The sequence below is a fragment of the Schistocerca cancellata genome, chromosome 4 (genome assembly GCF_023864275.1).
Source record: "Schistocerca cancellata isolate TAMUIC-IGC-003103 chromosome 4, iqSchCanc2.1, whole genome shotgun sequence".
In the NCBI taxonomy this organism is placed as follows: Eukaryota; Metazoa; Arthropoda; class Insecta; order Orthoptera; family Acrididae; genus Schistocerca; species Schistocerca cancellata.
The window spans coordinates 743,037,920-743,054,885 of NC_064629.1; the positions used below are offsets into that span (position 1 = coordinate 743,037,920).

General features: G+C 36.9%; 1 protein-coding gene across 1 annotated transcript in view; it reads left to right on the forward strand.

Moving 5' to 3' along the window:
* The window catches only part of LOC126184464 (DNA mismatch repair protein Msh2), a 220,434-nt gene that overhangs the window by 127,060 nt on the left and 76,408 nt on the right, over positions 1-16,966 (forward strand). Inside the window, exons 6-8 of the mRNA XM_049926855.1 lie at positions 4,759-4,920; positions 10,266-10,454; positions 13,733-13,905. Coding sequence (XP_049782812.1) covers positions 4,759-4,920; positions 10,266-10,454; positions 13,733-13,905 — 524 coding nt within the window. The remainder of the gene's footprint in view (positions 1-4,758; positions 4,921-10,265; positions 10,455-13,732; positions 13,906-16,966) is intronic.

Here is a 16,966-nt window from a genome sequence, read left to right on the forward strand (position 1 = left end):
TGTGATTTCTGTAACTGCCTTAAAGCTGTGCCTTCCAAAGTAGTATCTTTTGCACAGAATTAAAGACTAGAAGTGCAGCTTCAAAGTGGTACCAAATTTGCCACAATCCAAAAAGTAGATTTGATGTGATTTTCTAAATATTGACAAAATTGCCTGGTTTTTAGGGACTAGTACATAACATAAGCGTGGTACAGAGGGTGTTAAGAAAGAAAGTCAAAATGTGCTATAAGAATATTATGTGATGCTTACCCATGATCACTTTGTTGAAATCTGTTTAAGGATTTGGGCATTCTGACGACTGCCTCACAGTGTATTTATTCCCCTTGTGAACTTTGCTGTAAATAATCCACTGCAGTTCCAAAGGGATAATTATGTATAAATTACAATACCAGAAGGAAAACAGACATTCATTACTCCACATTAAGGTTGTCTTCAGCATAAAAAGGAGTACACAATGCTTTAACTAAAATTTTTGATCAGTTGCCCAGCAATATAAAACATCTGACAGAAAGCAAAGTAAAATTTGAAAACAAACTGAAACAGTTCCCTGTGACAACTCTTTCTATTCCATAAAAGAATTTCCTGTTATCGTAATACGTAAAATGTGGTGGGTGGGAATTACTACCTCCCATCTCACATCTGTACATAAAAAAACTTTATAAATGATCAATGTGTAGCCATAGTTACAAGCAATGGGAATGTAAACTGGCTTGTTCGACACCATTATGATTTGTCGTGCATAATCATCCATGGAAGTAAACTAACGAACCAATTATGGAAAATTTGAACAGAAATTTTTGTCCTTTTACTGTGAGTATCTACCAACAAGTAAGTGTACAGAGTATGAATTTTTGAAGTGAAAGAAGAATAATGGAAATTCTTGGATGGAGCTATGTGTAAAATAGCCTATAGCAGAGCAATGCATGCAGCACAGAAACACTTAACAGAAAACAGCATTCACACTAGCTTCTGAGAAATATCTCTTTTTCTAGCAATAGCGCGCGCGCACACACACACACACACACACACACACACACACACACACACACACACACAAAACCAACTGCAAGAAAAAGAGCTAATCCTCGAAAACTAATGTGAATGCTGTTTTCTGTTATGTGTTACTATGCACCAGATTTGTGGGTGGTTGCCTTTTCCTCACTTCATGTCTGGAATGAAATATAAACTTTTATACAAAATTTCAGTCTCATTTATTATGATTACTACACAAGTTGGCATCATTTCATTTTCCACACGTAATTTGTATGTGACACTGAGTAATCTGTATGCAATTTTATAGTCAGAACTTTTCAGAATTTTCTGTAAAGCTGTGTTGTAGGATTATGGCTACTGCCTTGTAACATCTACTACAAGAGAAAGTTCACAAATGCTAACAACTAGTGAATGGCCAGACAGAAGCCAACTTGTCATTGTGAATAGATTGATCAGTCTTCATTATGCAAAAACTAAATGAGCCTGAGTTTACCTATGGAAAGTATCTAATAAGAAAGCCACAGCCAATACATGTTTGCTTGAACCAGTCCAGCATTATTGGGGATAAAATATGAATTTTTATAGTTTCGAGCATTATTTTGGTTACTGGCACTCGACAGATATTTAAACAGTGTATGTATTGTATTAAAATTTATTTGTTCAACACACCTCAAAGGGCTTATGTGGAGATTTATCCTAAAATATTTAGTGATAGACATTAAGATTCAGTGTGTGAAAAATTGCATAAAATATGTGGCAATATGTAGTTCTGATGTAGCACCCTTAGATCTTTCTTACAAATATGTATGTCACTATACTACTATGTACTGTACTTGAAATAAAAAGACATTGAAAACTGCTTGGAAATACAGTTTACAAATGATTCTAATTAATTTCTGTTGACAGCTAACTGTATGTTGTGTAGTTGTTTAGGACTCTGTTCTTTCTCTTACAGTTTAAGCAAGTATTTGATTGGCATGCTATCCACCATTATTTTTCATAAATTTTGGAATATAGTTGCAATGTTTTTGCTCTGATAGAAAAGGGAAAGATAGTATTCTACCAAATAAAGGCATTAGTTTACCAATGTTTAACAATGTAGACTGATGAGCCAAAACATTATAACCACTTTCTTAGTAGTGTGGTGGTCCCCATTTAAAATTCGATGCAGCAATGATTCTGCATGGCATGGATTTGATAAGCCCTTGGTAGGTTTCCTGAAGTATGTGACACCAGCTATCTTCTCACAGGTCCTGTAAGTCCCATAAATTATGGGTCAGTGGTTTGTGGTTGCGGAGCATGTTGCCAATTGCATCCCAGAAGTGTTACATCAGTGAATGCTCCCCATAGAATTTTACTGTCCCCATCAGCATGTGTCCATGGTGCAGCGATTTTTCAAGTAGCCATGTGGCTCGATGATGACCTATGTGGACACAAACATTGACCCAGTGCAACAAGAAACGTGTTTAATCTGGCCAGGTGTCACATTTTTATCCAGTCTCTTTGATCCCTTGCCCATTACAATTCCAACCGATGGTGGTGTTGGTTCAACATGGGAACACGTGTGGTCATCAGCTGCAGAGTATGATGTTTAACAATGTGCCATGACTAGTGTGCTCCAAAACAACCATCAGATATGTCACAGATCGCCGCCTATCTTGCTTTACAGAGCGTGCAAGCCTTTGACCTCCATGTTGTGTGATGAGGTGTGGATGTTAGTCATGTCACCTGTGGTTTCACTACCCTTCAGCCACTTTCAGTGGGTGCCAGACTATAACAATCTGTCCTTTACTAAAGTCACTTATGTCAGTGGATTTCTCAATGCCACCAGGTAGCATTCCAATTTGCTGAGGGCAGTAATCATAATCTTTCTGCTTATCAGTGTATGTTGGTGCAGATACAAAACTGCAAGTATGAAAAAGATCTGATAATGACAATTCTTGACTTAGTGAAGGAGTGTGGTAGTGTCCCCAGAGAAAAGATATGGGAAACCTTGGAGAGAAAGGGAGTTGGAAAACAAACAGTTTAAGTTCTTCAAACACTGTATGACAAAAGCTTCCTATGTTGGAAGAACTGATTGGTTTAGGAATGTTATGAGGTTCAGACAGGGAAATGTGACGTCACAATTATTATTTAAAATTGTGAAATTGTGTGAGAGACATAAGTAGCTCACGGAGGAAGCAGATTGAAATTATTGCTATTTACTGATGCTATTTTGTTGTGGAGAACTAACAGTAAGGATGTACAAGAACCATTAGACGTTTTGAATGAAAAAATTTCAGAGACGTATGGAATGAAATACGGTGTGGAGAGAACCGAGGCTGTGGTGGTAACCAGATGAGATAGCGAAGGGAAAGGACAAAGGACAACTTTAAATCTATAGGAAATGTGTCAATGCAGAATGCGTGGATGGAGACAGAAATCAGCAAAGGGTACAAAAGAACAATGCATTTTGCCAGTGTGTGAGGGGTCTAGTCTGGGAAGGAAGGTGCCAATGAAATTTTAGGAAGTGCTGTACAAAAAGTACTTTTCACCCATACTGGCATTTGCATCAGAGACATGGACAATAACAAGAAGAAAGGAGACTAGAGTCCAAGTCAGTGAAATAAAATTCCTAGAAGCATGTTAGTGAAGACAGGGAGGGGGAGAGAGATTAAGGAATGAAGATATTAGGAAGGGAATTGGAGTAAAAAAGTTGATTGATAGACTTGAGAAGAAAATAGTTTGGACATGTAAAGAGAATATAAGGTGGAAAAATACCAAAACAAATAATGAAAGCCAAGTTTGAGGACAAGATGGAGGCCTAGAGCAAGACGGATTGACTCGGTAAAGACTAGTGTAAGGTGGAGGAATCTGGGCTGAAACAAAATAGTTATAAAAGTAGAATATTGGAAAGATTGAGGGAAGGTCAAGAAGTACCATGAATGTCCCAACTAGAGATAAAGGAGAGATGAAAATGACGACAAAACTGTATGGAATATATTCTGTTGTTGTTCTTTGCCAGATCTTATGTGTAATTCTTTTTAAATGCATTGGAAGTGTAGTAAATTTCTTCTGAACATTTTACTGCATCAAATGCATAATGGAAAATAATGGTCTCACTATTGTTGTTGTTACTGTTCTGGGCAGCCTTCATCAAGTTAGTTAGTTCATAGATCATTTTGCACGATAAATCATAATGATGTGGAATGTGTCATTTTATATTCACATTGCAAATTACTTTGTAAATATGGTTATATGCTGAACATTTATAAGAGATACTTCTTTTCAGCAAATATGCAGCTGTGAGTTAATAAATATTACCCACCATCTTTTACTCATTACAATAATAGAGATTCTTCAGTGGAACAAGAGTAGTTTTCAAGGAGAGACTTTCTCAGTTTGTTTTCAAATTTTACTTCATTGTCTGTCAGACATTTTATATGGTTGGGAAAGTAATCAAAAATTTTAGTTGCAGCATTGTACACTCCTTTCTGTGCTGACAGTAACTTTAATGTGGTGTAATGAATGTCATTTTTTCTTCTGGTATTGTAATTATGTACATCATTGACTCACAAAATTGATGTAGGTTTCCAGTAACAATAGCAAAACATGTATTTTGCACATGCTGATATTGTCATACGTTCAGCTACTAATCCAGAAGTAGCTTTCGCATCTGTGTCCTGCTACATCTATAATGCCAGTGTTTGACAGTGTAAAAAAAAATTACTCCCACTAGCATTGTCAAAATGTTTATGCCATCATTGCTGTATGTTTTTGTTGCAGGTTATTGGTCTTGCATATGTAGATGTTGGGGAACGCAGAATGTCTGTCACCGAATTTCCAGATGATGAATACTTCTCTAATTTGGAGACATTAATAGTGCAGTTAGGTCCCAAGGAGTGTATTGTACCACCATCAGATACAGAGTTGAAAGGGGCACTGCAGGTAAATGTTGTGACAGTTGTAAATAATAGTTATTTTGTGGCTTTGGTGTAAGATTAACTAGTAGTAGTCAGTGTAGGTAACTGTGAATTATAATTTCTATATTTAAAGTAGATTTAAATAGATTTTAATGTCAAAAGTAGCACATTGTTTCCAACTTTTATCCACTGTATGATAATTTCAATTATGACTGCTTGGCAGAGCATCTGTGAAGTTGAAACTAGTCTTCCCTCCGCTAACTTTTGTTAAAGAAAGAAAAGAAAAAAAAAGTCATATAGACTCACAGTTTTTGTGTTACAAATTGGTTAATTTCAGCACTTCTACCTCAGATTTTCTTACTCGTGTGTGCCTGTAGCAACCATGTGTACATATGCAGGTATCTGAGTAAGTGTTGGCGAGCGAGATTGTACAGTGGTAAGAATCATGTCTCTATTTTGGAGGACAGTGATGCAGAGCCCTGTTCGAACACCCCAATTTTTGTTTTGCACAGTTACCCTGAATGAATGCCTCTGTATGTTCGTCTTTTGAGAGATGATTGTGGGACCCAGCTGTTGCCGGCAGATGATGGTTGAAGTGATCACTATTGCAAAAATGAAATAATGTCAGTATTGCTGGCCCCCGTTTTGATCACAACTGAGGAAGAATCTTCTTACATGTTGGTCAGGGGCCTGAAGATGGTGTAGTAGCCAAATGTTCACCCTGTGTGGAATTGGTTGTATCTTATGGAAGATGAGTTTGAAATCAAGGAACAGTCTCCAAACAATGCATGCCACAGACTTGTACATGCCTGGAAGAAGTTGACTACTGGCTACCATAGAGTAATGAGAGAATTCAAAGATTTGATGAAAATGAGAACTTTGCCCTAACATGAATAGTTTTAAGAAATTTCATTGTAAGTAACAACAGTCTCCCACTCTTCACATAAAAACATTCTAACCATTTAATGCATTGTACAGGAATTGCCTCATATACTTTTGCTAAAAGTATGCTTGAAAATTGAGGTACTAAGAATAAATACTTCTTCTGTATTATTTACCAGAGATGGCTGAAAGAAACTGAAGAAAGTAAAAATTACTTGCTATGAAAGTTGAATAAATAGGAAGAAAAAATTTGTTTGACACACACCTCACATCTCTAGAGGGATTGAAATGTGTAATTTTGATATGTCAAATCTCATATTGCCAAATATTTACCCTATGTGCAATTGGTTGTATCTTATGAGCAATTTAAGTTTGATATGGCATTTTTTCACTCAGTTTAAGAATTAGTGATCAGTGCAGAAAAGTTGCATGTCTATGCACCCTCCACATCCTGAATTTTGACTTAACTAAAAACAATGTTGCAAATCTTGATTGAAAAAGCTAAAACTAGTGATCATTCAAAGCATGCATTTTCACAAATAGAAATCTGCAACTTTTGGAGGGAATCGCTTTTCTCCTCATCAGTTTGAGACAAGACACAGATCAGGTTACATGTTACATTAAAAGTTTATGAAATTTGTGGAAAAACCTAGAAGTGTGAGCACCTCCCATATAAAAAATACTAAAATAGACCTGAAGTGTATCTTAAAAGATGTGATTATAGTGCAAAAGATTTCTTCAGTGATACAGATGTATAATGGTATATGAAAAGTAATTGTATGTATAACTGTATCACTTTAATCAGCCATTTCTGCTGAATCTTAATGCAAAGTATCTGTAAATTTAATACCATGTATATTGTAACTTTATATTAATACCTAAAATAAAGGGAAGACAACCACACACCTTTAGCAGACTGATGTGTGGCACGTAGACACACGGGGCACAGTACTACCAACTTCTTGAGCCATGACTCTGCTTCTGGCAGAAAATAGACATGTTCACACACACAGAAACCCAAACGCACACTACTGTGGCTGCGATAACACTGATTATTAGAAAGCAGATGCTTGGACTGACAGATGTGGAGAGGTGATAGATGAGGACACACGAGGCAAAGAGGAGATATGAACCAGTGAGAGGCAGGAGTGGGGAAAACAGATGATTTGGCAGCTGCATGACAAGAGGAAAGGCGTTCTGAGGGGGTAGAGCATATAAGAGATATAGAGAGAGGCAGTGAGGAGGATCGGGGAAGAGAGGAAGGTAAGAGTGGTGGAAGAAGACAATAGTCTAAAGGATAATGTGTGTACATCCTTTCAGGAGAAGAGCCAGGTTTCAAAAGCTAGTTAATACTGTTTTCTGTTATGTGTGTATGTGCCACACATCAGGCTGTTAACACATTCTGCTCGCTGCCCCTAGAAACTACAAGCACGCATTTATTGCTGTAACAGTCAGCGCTCGGAGAATCTCAGAGTGCCACCTTCTTGATTTTTATTTCAGGTTGCTGCGCATTATATCTGTGTGGTGACGTCTGGAGTTGAGGTTTCATTCCTGTAGTACTTCAGACGGCCACTAGATGGTGTTCCTGCCTCCTCTAACTGCTATATGACTTGAAAAATGTGCAAAAACAATTCCTGCACATTTGTTCTTGCAGTGTGCTTCTGTAGTTCTCTTTATCGCAAATGTTTGTTGTGAAACAGTTTGACTGAAGAGGAAACTCTGAGGCTGCTCGAAGGATCTGAATCTGAAATTGACGATGATAGGTTTAAAACTGAAAATAGTTCTTCTGAAATAGATGGTAATTATAATGGCCAGTCATTGTGTTTAGGGATCACAATCATATTCTCAGCAGTTTCACTGACTCATAATTTATTTTGAATGTAACGATGAGTGTTCCAAAAATGAAAATGAGCCATCAGATAAATTAGAAGACTGTGAAGCTCCCATTCATCGAGGCAGAGGCAGAACACAACAACAGAAGGAGTCCCAAAGTAACGTTGTTGACTAGGTAAATGATGATGTGCAACATCAATTACTGCTCTTTGAAGGTGTAAGTAATGTCTAGGCACCTTTGAATGCCGAAAGCACTGAATTTGACTGTTGGAGCATCTTCATTGGCGCAAATGTCATAAAAAACATGAAGACAGAAACAAACAGCTATTCTGTAGCAACAATTTCCAAATTGCGGAGGCAAAATAAGATAACTTCCAGGTCACTTTGGGCCAGTTGGTCTTCTGTGACACTACGTGAGATTTATCAGTTCCTTGCTATAATTATTCACATCTGTCTTGTACACAAACCAAATGTTACGGACTATTAGAGTAATGAGCTAAGGCTATATTCCTCTTTACCTGCAAAAATCATGAAAAGAGACAGATGTAGGTCAATTTATTTTATGCTTCACGTGAATAACAATGATAATTACATACGAAAGGGTCAACCAAACCATGATCCTATACACAAAATCCGACCTTTTCTTGATAACTTTGTACTGAAAAGCAAGGACAGTTTTTATCCTGGCAATAACCTCACAGTTGATGAAGGTTTATGTCCATTCAGAATGAGAATTCAATTTCGAGTATATATATCAAGAACAAACTGAGCAGGTATGGTATAAAATTTTTCATTCTAAGTGATTCAGCAACAGGATATGTTTTGAACTGTGAAGGGTACACTGGTGCAGGTGAAAAAGACAACAGTGCAGATTCTGTGGTGCTACGTTTATGTAACAGTCATCTATGTAAGGGTCATACACTGTACATGGACCGGTTTTATATTTCTGTAAAATTATTTGAAAGGTTTTTTGATGAGGGCACATCTGCTATTGGCACAGTAATGAGAAACAGAAAAGGCTCACCACAGGAATTCAAACAGAATAAGCCAAGAAGAGGTGGAATAGTATTCAAGAGAAAAAATTCAGTGCTAGCACTTTACTGGAAAGATACTAGGGATGTGTTTGCCCTTTCCACCAAACATAGAATGACAAGTAGTGTTACAAAGACAAAATTCGAGGCTGGAATGGTAGAAAAACTGAAGTCTAATCTCATACTTGATTATAGTAAAAATCAAACTGGTGTTGATCATGGAGATCAGCTAGTGACCTCCTATTATTTTCAATGAAATGGTGGAAAAAGGTATTTGATGTGCGTGGTCAATTCTTACATCCTGTACAAGAAACTTCGGCCTGTCTCTCACAAACGAACCAGCTTGTTTACATGTATGGTGAATGTGGAAAAACAAATACTCGAGAAATCAGGTGAAGCTTTCAAGAAAGATGAAAAGCAGGGTTCAACAGCAAACAGGCTAACAGCAGGGAATTTCCTCACTCACGTCCCATCAACAACAAGCAACAAGCAAGAAGTATGCATCAAGATACTGCATTGTTTGCTCTAAAAAGGACACACACAGTACTGGCAAATGAGTGAGAAGGGAGACCAGATGGTGGTGTGAAGAATGTAATGTAGGATTGTGTCTACCTGACTGTTTCAAGCAATATCACAAAAAGACAAATTTTGTTCAATAAAGAGTTGTATAAATTCAATGAAATCGTTTTGTACATTTATTTTATAGTAAATTCTGATTTTTTGCAATTACAAACTTTTTTCTAACTCTGAATCTTCTAATTTTCAAAATGTAATGATTCAGTAAATATGTGGTACCTTTCAAAAAACTTTAAACAGATGTTGAGATATAGGATGATAACAAACATCAGCTAAAAGGTTTTGCTTTTCTTCATTATCTTTTGGTCAAGAGCCATGCAAAGAAGGTGCAAAAGTGAAAGACTTCTAAGGGATTGCAGCAGTCTCTGTGACCTGCCTGCAATGTGCTAAAGATGAGTGGTTTTCTTTCCTTTATTTTGCTTACTGTTCCAGTCAGGAATTTCAATTATTGTAATAACTTTAATTTTGTTAGTCAGTATACAGTATTAGAACTGATAATTTCTCTCTTTCATGGCCCTTATGATAGTGTGAGCCATGTAATCTGATGACAAACTTTTGATTTTTTTAATAATTCAGATTAAAAAAATAAGGAATTCATGTGTTCCCGAATATAGCCATTCCATTGGGATTAGTGCTTGGAACACATGCAGAATCAGGCTTGCAAAGTAATCCTTCATTTTAGCCTTAAGTCTCATTTGATAGAATTCCGACATGTTGGTCCTATTCTGAGACTTCCACATTCTGTCCATTGCAATTCTGTTGTAATTTTACCATGTCACTGTTTTTTCCATGGTTTTTAACTGCTTTTTTTTTCCCCTGTTTTGGCTTCTTGTTATGTAGTGGGTCAGTTTATCTGTATCCGTTTAGGTACATGAGAGTTAAGTTTTAGGAGAGCTATGGATTGTTGCTTTCTGCATCCACTTTATATTGAAACTGAAGGAATTTGGTATTGATTGAAAGATTGGCCCATAAAATAAGTAAAATTTTTAAAACAACTTCATGTTTTTGTTTTGTCAAATTTGTTTAATTCAGTTTTATCAATTTCTAGATATTTGAAAGAATGGGTATATTGGTTACAAATCGTAAAAAAACAGAATTCACATCAGATGGCCTGGTCCATGAGCTGAACTCGCTGCTTAATTTCGAGGGAACCCACATCAAAGATGCTATTCAGCTGCGAGAAATGGAACTGTCGGTTGCTATAACATGTCTAGGTGCACTTGTCAAATATCTTGAGGTAAGACTAAACCAGTTGTTCAACATTTGAGAGAATAAATTTACTTTTAAGAGTTAGTCTTCTAATAACGATATAAAAGTAAAAACCCATAATTAATTGCATCACAGGAAAATTCAGTCAAGAATACTAATAAATCATGAGACAGCTACTCTCCACTACTTACTTTCAGGAGATGAAATGTTCAGTAGTGCTGTTATAAAGTGAAAGTGACAGGAAACATATTACTTCCTTCCACATACATCCCACGAAATGACAACGATGACAATTCAAGAAATTAGAGCTAATACTGAGACTTTCTGACAATCATTTGTCCCACATGTCATTTGTGAATGGAACAGAGAAGGGGGGATTAGTTAGTGGTACCGAAAGTATCCTCTACCACACGCCATAGATCGCTTGCCGAGTGTGATTTAGATTTAGATGTAGATGTAGAATCATTTCCAGCAAATACTGTAACAGCTCCTTCAAAAAACTAGTGGCTAAATTCCTGCTTACCTCTTTCGTGACTAAATTATTTACCGAAGTTGTGGACTTTATATCAGCACTTTATAGGGCTAAGAAACCACACTCAAAATCATAGCTGAAGTCTTGAAAGTCGGATATTAGTGTATAATTATTATTATTAAAAAAGGGGGGGCTGGGGATTATTGTTCCCACTGATCTCTGGAATGACTACCCCTGAGAATTTGAAGGGGGGGGGGAGGATATGTTTGTTTATAAGTACAAAAAACATCTTAAATACTAGACACATTTTCATGTATTATGTTCTGTTGTCCTTTTTCATTAAGGTGATGTGCCATGGAACTTACAAAAGTAGGGTGCTATACACAAAGGCACACAACAGCTGCTCCACATTACTTTCATTCTCTTTTCTTTGCACTACGTTTGTGCTGTCTTCTGTTTGTTACACATTTTGTGGGCAAGTGAGACCAAACTTTCTGCAGATGAACTTCATCTGGAACTCCAGACACACCTCTTTTCAGTGTTTGGATGCACAGGCCTTCCTCTTCGCTTATGACAGAAGCCACAGATGAGCTGCCTTGCCAGTGTAACTGAAAAGTTAGTTGGTCTGTTTCTGTCTTTTGAACCTTCTATAAAATTTAGGAATTGACAACTGCCAAATCTACTAGAAAGAAAAAGTTTGTGCTGCCACTGCAATGAATGAAGACTACAGCATACCGTTCTTGCAGCTGATCAAATCTATCAACTACTCCTGTTATTTTATTGTACTCTGCTAAAGCCAAAGGGCAGAATATTTCACTTCTGCTACCATCTTTATTTGCTCTCGAAACAGTTGTTTTTGGGATTGTGATAATTTGATTGTATTCACCCAGATATACTATCCTGCCACTTGACTGCTGCAACGCTTAACCTGATAGCAAATGCAAATTCTCCTCTGCAATTATCAAATGCCACCAGCCTTTTACTTTCAACCATTGAATTTGTTAGGGTAAGGACATCATCTTCACCCAATGAAAATTTAGACCTATCATCTTTGTCTTTTTTCCAGTATTGATGTCAAAGTTTCTAATGGACCCTGTCCTTGCATCAACTAAGCACCATGCTTGACTGGTTACATTGACATATTATATTGTTTGTGTCAAACATCCTTTGAATGCCACTATACATTCATCAACTGCCAAAACAGGAGGTGGTTTTTATGCTTCACACAGCTTCTTTGTTACAGCACTGATGACACGTCAGATTTTGTGCAGCTTGTCCCTTTTTTACACATATGCTGTTGTCATTGCAGTGCAGATCCTCAACAATTTTTTTGTACTGATGCTTTGTCCTCATTGATGAGATAGCACGCACACCAAGAATAGGATCACTACTCCAATACTTTCCCGAGGTGTGGAAGTTGATGTATACACATCGAAATAAGCATTCCCATAAAAGATTTTAACTCAGGAATGTTTATGTTCTGCCAGTTGGAAATCACTTCACTTGTTTTCTTCCCTGACTTCATCAGACATCTTTCCTGTTTCGCATATAAGTTTGCAAATGTGTAACAGCAGGTCTTCTGTAAATAGACTAGAAATATATTATTTCATTATCAGACTTTGAGAAATTAGCCTGAATTTCTGGGCTTTATTCTAATTTCAGTGGAAGATTTTCAAAATAGGAAACATCCTCACTGCACATATTAGCATTGGGCAAAAATGTTGAAGCAGCACTTACTGGAGTTGAGTTGGATACACTGGCATCACAAGGAGACATTTTTCAAATTTCACGTGCTTCTGTTGTCAAATCGAAATCATCACCACCACTTGGTACAATAATGTTATCACTAATTTTGTTCAAAATCTGTAAAGTATTCAGTGAATGGATTTCTTCATCAGAATCGGAGTCAGCATCGGGTGAATGGTTATCTTCATCAGAATCGGAGTCAGCATTGAAATTTGAATCTTGTACATCCTCTGGTAATGAGTGCAGAATTCTTAGAATCTCTTTTGATGTTAGTCCAGGAGGCATTCTAAACAATAAAAAACATACAATAAACATTATGCCAATTTCACAACCACACGACTTGTGCACCACACGCAGTTCAGTGGGATAAGTAGTTCCCAGTAGCTTATCTTGCAATATTTCTGTGACTTTCAGTTAAAGCTGCCAAATACAGGCATATACTATCTCCTTGGTAAATACAAAAGTAGGAGAGTATAATACACGTCACTTCACACACAAAAGAAAAGCACAGAATGCAAATAAAGCTGTCACGGTCAAAATAATGGCTCTATTTCACGCAGAAACAGCACTTCTGCATAGATTGACTAAAGATGTAGACATAAAACAGCTTCTGCATGCCAGTTGACAAAGTACACACAGTTAACAGAGATGGTAGCTGGAAGTGGGAACACTGATAACCACTGAACTTATAGCGAAAACAAGAAAGTGGGAACAATAGTTCCCACTGATCACTAAAGAATTAATCCTTATCCAACTGAGTTTTTTGTAAGGATTTTGGTATAAGCAGAAAGGGAAAACTCTAACCTGTATTGCATTCTTAGTTTACTACCTTAAAGATTTCATGTTATTTTTAGTATTATTGTTAGCAAAGCAAAATTTTGATCAAAGTGTTGATAGTTTAAAATGTTGGTGCTAATTTCATGTTGCTGATGTATGTAGTGTAAGTGAAATGTAATAAGAACTACTTTCCTTTCAAGCCTAAAAAAATGTTGGTAGACTTTGGATAAGGTCATTTTGTTCTGTATGTTCATTCCATACTATAATTAACATTATTACCACATGGTAACGTAATTTTTCCCGTCCCTCAGCTGATGACAACACCTGGTGCTGGACAGTTTTTACTGGATACTCTTGATCTGAAACGTTACATGAAACTTGATGCAGCAGCTGTGCAGGCGTTAAGCATCCTAGCTACACCAGACTCTAATGGAATGTGTCTGTTCTCATTACTAAACCGCTGCCGTACACCCCAGGGTCAAAGGTTTGGTTGAATTTCTTCTTCTTCCTTTTTTTTTTCCTTCCCCTGTCATGTAGTTGTCTATTTCACTTAAAATATGCTAATCTTGAACACTAATGAAGAATGTTATTCACTTAAAAGGCAATCTGAGCTCCAGCTTTTTGATTAATTTTTCACTCACAACTGAAATAATGACGATTTCCCTCCAGAAAACTTTTTTTTGTTTTCAACTTTTATTTATTTGTTAAGAATATACATTTAATTGATTTAATGCAGTTATTTCAGTTAGGAAAGATAACTACAGAAACTAAATAAAAGAAAGACTGTCTTTGTGTGTCACAGGTTTGCTAGCAGAGTGAGACACCTAGGAAATTTTTAAAAAATAGGAGTGTCATTGACAGTTTTGAACTTTGAGACGAGTGTGGAAGGGTTCTTGGACATTTCATTCAGTAAAGGTGTTTCCACAATAAGACGAGAATTGAAGTTAAAATTGTAATGTGGTACAATGTTAAGGTCTTGGTATCTTTGATATAAATTTACATTAACCATTCTTGTCACACTTACAATCTTTTTAGTGCAGTTCATGTCTCAAGGTTTTGTGTGAAAACTAACAGGTGACTTTATGCTAAAATTGTAGAGTTTTATAAAACTTGCAGTAATATCTGCACTGTTAAAGAATAAGAATTATTAAATTCCACTTTGAGGAAGGAACATACACTGTTGGCAATTAAAATTGCTACAGCAAGGAGTACAACAATTTTGGAAGTTCTACATATTGTGTATATACAGAATAAATGATTTAATTTGTTGATGGTTTTTGATTTGAGGGTATACAAAGTATGAAATAAAGTAGATAGGGCTGCAACCTCTGGCAGTGATAGTCGCTCTAATTCGACTGGGTATCGAGTCGAACTGAACTCAGATCGCATATCTGACTAAATTGTTCTGTACTGCTTCAATTTTATGCCAGAATTAATAAATTGTAGTAACAGATGACCATCAGTGTGGCAGTCCCTTGGCGTCCTGTGCCCAGATGTTTTCATTGGGTGAGAGATATGCAAAATGTGCTGGCTGGGGCAATAGTCACACCTTCTGTATCATGGTAGGTGTCATTGGCACTGTCCTTAATGGGTCAGAAATCTAATAAGTGTTGTCCAAATTACCAGCTATATGGAGTGAAGGTCATCATATGGTGTGCCCGATGGCATCCCATACAACCACACTGAGTACTGAGCATGTATAGTGCTGACAAATGCAGTCTGGCAACATTTGTTCTCCTCAGAATCGCCATACGTGGATAAGTCCATCATATTGCTGTACGTGAAACTGTGGTTCATCAGAAAAACACGTACCACTCTTGTTTCCAGTATTGTCATCAGGTGCACTCATCTCCGCTGCTGTATTGAGGGGTGACATAACAACGGTCACCTTGCTGGCAGCCTGTCGTGCTGTGGACACTGTTGGACTGCCCTCTCAGGCATTACATTGGCATCTGTGTAGATACTCCACTAGCCACCGTATGGTGCACAATAGAGGTTACATCATACCATTGCTAATTATTCACTTTCTGCTTCATTTATGAATGGCACAGTGGAAAAATGACCATGTGTACGCTTCTGTACAATCAGAGTGAGGCTGTCGAGATTTCACAAGGTCTCGAATGTGGCCCTCCTTGATAACTGCGTATTCACGTGTCTTTTTTGGGATCCCAGCCAATGTTAGTAGCAATATTTCTAAAACCATAAACCGCATTCTCGATAGTCCACATTCCTGCCGCTGTCGAAATCCGACACTAGCCAGTAGACGTTTCTTTTTGTGAAATGGGGCGTAACACAGTTTTCTCACAACCAACCGACATTAAAATGTGACCTTTCCTTGTATATGAGATGTAAATGGCATTACTCTTACATACTTTGTTTAGTCGCTGAAATGTTAATAATTTGCGTATCCAAGCATGTAGCACACTTCGTGCCAGTTTAAGATTTGTTGCATGCTATTCATGGTATGGCCAGTAGTGTATGTTACAAAAATAGAAATATTTGTTGTATTTAAAGAGACAGTAGTTGGACTTGCACTTTCTGAAAGTAAGTACTATCTCCTTGTAATGTAAATTTTCTTGGTTGATTTTTCTTTTTGATACAGTAAAATCTTTCAGAGATGGCATTTAAATTTTTTTTCTTCATTAACAAGTAATAACTACAGCTCTTGTTTGAAGTCCCCATTATTAAAACACATAATTTTAAGAAAAAGTATTTGAGTGAATGTCCAGGAGGGAATAATTAAATTGTTTTCAAACTGTAGTGAGACACAGTTCTTGTGCATATGGCAAAAAATTATATTTGGAAGCTACATACTATGCCAAATAAATGGTTATCAGTTTCTGTGCCATATTTTGGAAAACATTCTGAGTGAAAGGAATTACAGAAAAAATTGGCGATGGTGTTTGTCAAGTTTGTCATTATTACTTTCTAAATCTAAAACTGCAATTAGATTGCTATCTTTTTGCTTACTAAGCCTGTCATCTTGTGGTATCACTATTTTTAATCATCGCCATCATTGTAATAGCACAGTCGTGAAATTTCTATCTTCATTGTCATAAATATTTGCCTGTTCCTTTGGAATATGTTGCGAGTTCTGTGGTTGTGGTTATGGTGCGACCTGAGAATGTGGTTGTTTTTGACGAATACATATCGGATTTTGCTTATTTACTGACATGAGAATGTTCAGAGATTTCTTATTTCCAAACATATTGTCTGCCCACCATTTTATCATTGGCTGCATAGACACACTCTCTTTCGTTCACGTCATGCCTCACAGTAAGCATCAACAACATTGCTGTAGGAAGCAGCACATTAAGTATGCCACTGCTCCATATCTAGACTTCTACTGTCTCCTGCAGAAGTGTATACTACTATTGTGTATGTGTGTGATTCTAAAGTCAGTTCACATTGTTTCATCCAAACTGCAGTTTAAACATGGTATATGGTCATGAAACGTAAAAGCATGCGGTATAGATTCCCTTGGTTTCCAGTACAGCAAAATTTGCTGTCCGCTCACCACTCCCCACCCCACACTCATTTTTGTT